This window comes from Hyperoodon ampullatus (assembly GCF_949752795.1).
Source record: "Hyperoodon ampullatus genome assembly, chromosome: 1".
Taxonomy (NCBI): Eukaryota; Metazoa; Chordata; class Mammalia; order Artiodactyla; family Ziphiidae; genus Hyperoodon; species Hyperoodon ampullatus.
In genome coordinates, this window is record NC_136914.1 from 196,470,807 (window position 1) to 196,477,918 (window position 7,112).

General features: G+C 34.3%; 1 protein-coding gene across 2 annotated transcripts in view; it reads left to right on the forward strand.

Annotated features, from left to right (window-relative positions):
• The window catches only part of HELLS (helicase, lymphoid specific), a gene marked incomplete at its 3' end in the record, with an annotated part of 34,801 nt that overhangs the window by 15,199 nt on the left and 12,490 nt on the right, over window positions 1-7,112 (forward strand). The window contains exons 8-10 of one of the 2 annotated variants that reach the window (XM_079717599.1): window positions 1,169-1,393; window positions 1,773-1,955; window positions 2,793-2,936. In XM_079717599.1, the coding sequence (XP_079573725.1) occupies window positions 1,169-1,393; window positions 1,773-1,955; window positions 2,793-2,936 (552 nt within the window). The remainder of the gene's footprint in view (window positions 1-1,168; window positions 1,394-1,772; window positions 1,956-2,792; window positions 2,937-7,112) is intronic. The other variant, XM_079717600.1, reaches the window with a different exon arrangement.

Sequence of the window (7,112 nt, forward strand, 5' to 3'; positions counted from 1 at the left end):
CATTATTGCCAGCATTTCATGTTGTTAATCTTTTTGATTTTAGCCGTCCTACTGAATGTGAAATGAATCTCATGTAGTTTTATTTTGAATTTTCTTAATTACTAATGTAGAGTTTATTTTCATGTTTGTAATGACTGTTTATATGTTTTCTTTTATAAAGTTTCTGTTCATATCCTTTGCCCAGTTACTGGGTTATTTGTCGTTTTGTTGATACATGAGTTCTATAATCTCATTGTTGTCACATATATAGACTGTATTTTCTTTAAGTTCGTGGCTTGCCTACTCATTTTCTTAATGATATCTTCTAATAAGCAGAAAAATTTAAATCTTGTAATAGCCCAAATCATTACCTCTTTTTTTTTGGTGGTTAGTGCTTTTTTGTCTTGTATAAGAAGTGTTTGTCTATCACAAAATTATCAAGTTATTCTCTGTTTTCTTCTAAAAGCTTTATGGTTCTGGGTTTGATGTTTAGGTATATCATTTCATCACAGATTTTATGTGTGGAGTGGTGAAACTCAAGTTTCCTATTTTTCCAGTTTAATATCCAGTTGTGGCATCATTTATAAGACTTACCATTTGTAAGACTTCCCTTTGAATTGACTTAATCCTTGTTTTCATTTTCTTAAAATGGAGTTGTGGACATAGCTAACCAATAAAAATCTACCATTGGTCATAAGTTGGTGCTGTGTCACAAAGATAAATTGACATTATTAAGTTTGATATAGTGAGTTTTTAAACTGTATTTACTTTGCCCCTTTGCCTGTAGTGAAAGTAATTACTTAGATGAAAGTAAATATTTTTATGTTCCTTGAAAATAATTTTTTTAACAGACATCTGTTATTATTCCTATGGATTAAGGAAATTATTAAGAAAATAGCTTAATAAATCTTGGGTGGCACATTTTAGAGGTTTGGAAGGGAAGTATATGCCTGTTATATGTAAGGGTTATTTTCAGAAGTGGTTTTTTTTTTTTTTTTTCCAGTGGCTTTGAATTTGTGGGGGAATGGAAGTAACCGTCTAGAGGGTTTTATTAAACATGTAGCTTTATTTTTTCATACCCAGTGATTATACGACTGGGCAAATTTTGATTAGCAGTTACATTTTCTGATTAATGGAGGGTAGCAGCATTATTATGTATTAAACTTCTAATTAAACTTTTTCTTTATAGGATGAAAGCTCCTCTTCTAATCTCTGTGTAGAAGATCTTCAGAAAAATAAAGATTCAAATAGTAAAATTAAAGATAGATTATCTCAAACGGTTAGGCAAAATACTAAATTCTTTTTTGACCCAGTTCGGAAATGTAATGGACAGCCAGTACCCTTTCAGCAACCAAAACACTTCACAGGAGGAGTGATGCGATGGTACCAAGTGGAAGGCATGGAATGGCTTAGGGTAATGAATCCTCCATTTTAATACAAGATATTGGTTCATTTCTATATGATAGCCTATTAATATAATGTAACACAACTTGAGTTGTTCCTTCTGTGTTTCACTATTATATATAAAACAAACATTTCTGTGTAAATACTTATTTTCTAACTTATTTACCCAGAGTAAATTTTTGAAAGTGAAAAATTATCTTATTCAAGGCTACCAACATTTTTATGGCTTTGATAACTGAGTTCCCACAAGTGTTATTATAACTTACAGTGTAAATATGTCAGTCTCATCATAATTATCATCTTTGGGTTAAAATAAGAAATAAACTTATTGCTGATTCAATAGGTGTTTATGTCAGCATTTAAATACAGTGTATATTATTTTTGTCCAGATGCTTTGGGAAAATGGAATTAATGGCATTTTAGCAGATGAAATGGGATTGGGAAAGACAGTTCAATGCATTGCTACAATTGCATTGATGATTCAGAGAGGAGTACCTGGACCTTTTCTCGTCTGTGGCCCTTTGTCTACACTGCCTAACTGGATGGCTGAATTCCAAAGATTTACACCAGAAGTAAGACATGTTTCCTTTTGTTAAATATATTATCATTACAAGTGTTTTATTGTTTTGTTGCCTGAATTAAGTTATAGATCTCTTACTAAAATTATGTTGATTTCTGTGTAGCACTATATCTTATTTGACTTATCTTTCAATCTCAGCAATACCTTCTCTAAGTTTATATAGAATAAACTAAGTTTCTGTAGTAATCTCAGACATCTTGCCTAAAACATCCCTGGATGGTTTTTAGTGCCTTGAATAATTTGACTCACCTGAGATAGACCTGGGTAGAATTTATTTTTTAATTCTGTTCATCCTTATTATGGTGTTTTCCTTCCATACCTATGCATTTTAGCCGCATCATTGCCTTATGAGAAGTATATATTCCAAAAATAACTTCGCCATCTCTCTCACCTTACACTCAATTTGGTTTTATGGCTTTTTTATCCTCCCATACTAGCCCAATAATTCATTAGAATTGATTGACTCATTTTGTTATAGAAATATAGAACTAGGGCCTCCCTGGTGGCGCAGTGGTTGAGAGTCCGCCTGCTGATGCAGGGGATACGGGTTCGTGCCCCGGTCTGGGAGGATCCCATATGCCGCAGAGCGGCTGGGCCCGTGAGCCATGGCCGCTGAGCCTGCGCATCCAGAGCCTGTGCTCCGCAACGGGAGAGGCCACAACAGTGAGAGGCCCGCGTACCGCCAAAAAAAAAAAAAAAAGAAATATAGAACTAAAGTTAAGTTAAATTATATTTTTTCTCTCAGAAATGGTTAACTTTATATTTTACAAATTGTTGTTATTTACATTTTGTTCTAAAGTTTGTTATAAATCAATATAAAATCTTTTAGATTCCTACTACGTTATATCATGGGACCCAGCAAGAACGTCGAAAATTGGTAAAGCATATTCACAAACGGAAAGGGACATTACAGATTCATCCTGTGGTGATCACTTCATTTGAGATAGCCATGAGAGACCGAAATGTATTACAGGTATGAATGGTCTTACTGGATTCTTTGTAATCCATAAATCACATTTTTCTTAACTTATAACACTTTGTCACCATCCAGTAGCATTTGTTTATTTATTTTTTCTGATGGAAGTAATAGATTGCATTGTGCATATTCCTTTAGAACCTGGAGGTTTATATTAATAGAAAGACTGATGGGCTTCCCCGGTGGTGCAGTGGTTAAGAATCTGCCTGTCAATGCAGGGGACACGGGTTTGAGCTCTGGTCCGGGAAGATCCCACATGACGCGGAGCAACTAAGCCCGTGCGCCACAACTACTGAGCCTGCACTCTAGGGCCCGCGAGTGACAACTACTGAACCCGTACGCCACAAATACTGAAGCCTGCGTGCCTAAAGCCGTGCTCTGCAACAAGAGAAGCCACTGCAGTGAGAAGGACATGCACCACAACGAAGAGTAGCCCCCGCTTGCCGCAACTAGAGAAAGCCCACGCTCAGCAATGAAGCCCAATGCAGCCAAAATAAATAAATTTAAAAAAAAAAAAAAGAATGATTGATGAAGGTTGTAGTCTCTTAACAAGAAAGTTAAAGCCTTTGGTGCTTTAATCTATAGCCACGACACCATTTTATTTATTCATTTATTTTTTATTTTTTAATTTTAAAATTAAAATTTTTTTCTTTGTTTTCTTTTTTTAATTTAATTTAATTTAATTTTTTTGGCTGCACCGCACAGCATGCAGGATCTTGGTTTCCCGGCCAGGGAGCGAACCCATGCCCCCTGCAGTGGAAGCGCAGAGTCCTAACCACTGTACCACCAGGGAATTCCCTCCACAACACCATTTTAGAATCAGCCAGACATAGACCTAATCTGTGAATGTATTACAGATGTCTCTGACAAGTGCTTTAAGTATATAGAACTTACCCATTTAATTTTAATTAAATAGTGGAATATATGAAGACAAGTTATTTTTTACTATCTTATGGATCTACTATGGCATAACATTCCCATATCTGTTTTTCTTTGCATTGTAGCTACTTATTTATTAGTGCCTAAGTTATTGTAATGCAGTTGGAAAATGGACTTCTCATTGCCTCTCTCAGTTCATTTTTTGGTGTTTTGAACTTCTTCCTCACTGCTTCACGTATTTCACATACAGTTCTTTACTGCTTTGTTTTACTCTGACCAGTACAGTTGACCCTTGAACAACATGGGGGTTAGGGGCGCCAACCCTACGTGCAGTAGAAAGTTTGCATATATTTCATAGTGGGCCCTCCATATCCGCAGTTCCGGATATGGATTCAACCACTCGTGAATCATGTAGTACTATACGTGGTATTTACTATTGAAAAAAATCTGCATATGAGTGGACCCATGCATTTCAAACTTGTGTTGCTCAAGATTCAACTCTACATAAGATTTTACTTGTGTGCTGGTAGAACTTTGGAATGTGGTTTGCAGTTATTTCTTCACTTCACAGTAAAAGTAATACATAATGCATGTAGGAAAAAGTAGTGTACAGAAAGACCTGAAAGCACTTGTAACTCTACCTGAGAATTACTACTGCTGTGTTATATAACTATTGTTAGCATATAGGTATAATTTATAAATATGGTAATACTTTATGTTGCTTATTGAAACACCTGTTTTCTACTAAATAATATAACATGAAGATCTTCTAATTATTTTGATTACCATAGCCAGACCATATTGAAACAATAAGCTTCCCTGTCAATTCCATTTGCCAGTGGCTAGAATTTTTGTAATTTTCCCTTTCACTGAATTTTTGTTATTATTTCAAGGATCCTAGCTTTAGGGGTTGATGGCATTGGGGGTACAGGACTCCTACTCCTGAGTGGCAGCAGAAGTAAATGAGTCCATTTACTAATTCATTTATCAGATTCCTCATCATTTCTGTTGCATTGGGTTTTCTCTTTTGCTTATTCATTTATGAAGGATGTTGTATATTGTTTCATTTTTTTAAGGTAGATATAGTGAGAGATTATTCAGGCTATCTGATTTGTTTGCCTTATTATCAGAAAAAAAGTTCCAAGTTTTTTATTAGAGAAGTCATAATATTATTTTAAAATTTTCTTTTCATTTTGCTATGAATGTATAAAGTAAAATGCAAAAGATGTCCCATTTCATACTCTTCCCCCAAATTTGCCAATCCCATTATCCAAGGATACCTACAGTTGCCAGTTTGGTACTTATATTTCCCAGAAATATTGCCTATTTCTGTATTTTTACACAGTAAAACAGAGGAACTTTAAGTTTGCTTAATCAAGATAAAAGAGCACAGATATTAAAGATGAGAAATTAAAACAATTTTCATGACAACTCAATGAAAGTAAATGGTTAGCTTTCTGTGAAGATATAAATTACCAAAATTAGCTCCAGAAGAAAGGAAAAACCTAAAGAAACCAATAACTATGTAAGAAGTTGAGAACACCATCAGATAAAAAAAAAAGTGTCAATCTCAGATGTGGGCTTCAAGAATGAAAATTCTAACGATATTTAATGTTTCAGAGCATATAGAACTAATAAAGTCCTTCAGTTTTTTTTTTAGGACTGCAAGATAACTAATTAAAACTTGACAAAGCATTAGAAAGGAAAAGTACAGATGGCTTTGACTAAAGAATGTGAATGGAGAAATCTTAACTATATAACAGCAGGTGGACTTTATTAGTTCAGGACCAAGTGAGGTCTATTACAGCAACACAAGTATATATCAGTTTTAGGAAATTAATTCATTCTCTTAGTAGATCAGAGGAAAACATGATCATCTCAATAGGTATAGAAATACCATTTGATAAAATCTAACATTCATTCCTAATAAAGAGGTTTTATCTTTAAAATTACTTTTAGGAAAAATTGTGAGATCATCATATAAAAAGTTTCCCCTGAATTCCTTTTCTAGAATTGCTACTGGAAATACTTAATAGTAGATGAAGGACACAGGATTAAGAACATGAAGTGCCGCCTAATCAGGGAGTTAAAACGATTCAATGCGGATAACAAGCTTCTTTTGACTGGTACTCCTTTGCAAAACAACTTATCAGAGCTTTGGTCATTACTGAACTTTTTGTTGCCAGATGTATTTGATGACTTGAAAAGGTAGGTAAGCGGTTAATTATTTCCTATGTTTTTCTAACTGTCTCAAAATCTGTGCTCATAGTTAAAATTAATTTCTATCTTCTAGGTAGCTGGATTAAAGTGATAGCTTTTGGCCAGTTCTTTGTGGTATATATATTCTGCTCTTTTTATTTTATTTTTTTCCAGTTTTATTGAGAAATAATTGACATATCACTGTATAAGTTTAAGATGTACAGTATGACGGTTTGATTTTTATGTATTGTGAAGTGATTACCACAATAGGTTTAGTTAACATCCATCATCTCAAATAGATAAAATGAAAAGAAAAAGGTTTTCTCCTTGTGATGAGAACTCTTAGGATCTACTCTTAACAACTTTCCTATATATCATAGAGCCGTGTTAAGTGTAGTCACCATGTTGTACATTACATCCCTAGTGTTTATTTACTTTATAACCGGAAGTTTGTACGTTTTAACCACCTTCCTCCATTTCCCCTTCCCCAAAAGTATGTTCTACTTTTGACACAAATTATGAGAGGAGATAAATAAAAGATTATTTAAAAGCTTTTATGCATTGATTAATTAGAGACAAACTGTTTTATGCTGCCTTAAAAAAATTTTTTTTTTTTTTGGCCACACTGCGCGGCTTGCGGGATCTTAACTCCCCAACCAGGGATCGAACCTGGGCCACAGCTGTGAAAGCCCCAAATGTCTTAACCACTGGACTGCCAGGGAATTCCCTGCCTTAACATATTTTTATAAAGCTCCTTATTGTCTTAACTTTGTGAAACACTTTCAGGTGGATTTTTCTCATCATTTCCTCACAAACAAGAGATAGAGAGGTTGAAGGGATAGGGGTTGATACATCCCCTGTCTCACACATAAGAAAACCCAAGTGTCAAGCTATTAAAAATATAACTAGTTAATGCCAGAGTCAAAAATATAACCAGGGTCTCCCAGTTTCACCCTCATGCATTTTACTCTAGAAACTGTTTGAATCTTAGCTTATATCATAAAAAGCAATATATAAACATAGTTTTCAGAAAATCATTAGTATACTCAGAATGGAAGAGTAAATAATCTTACCAGACATTAAAAATAATGAACA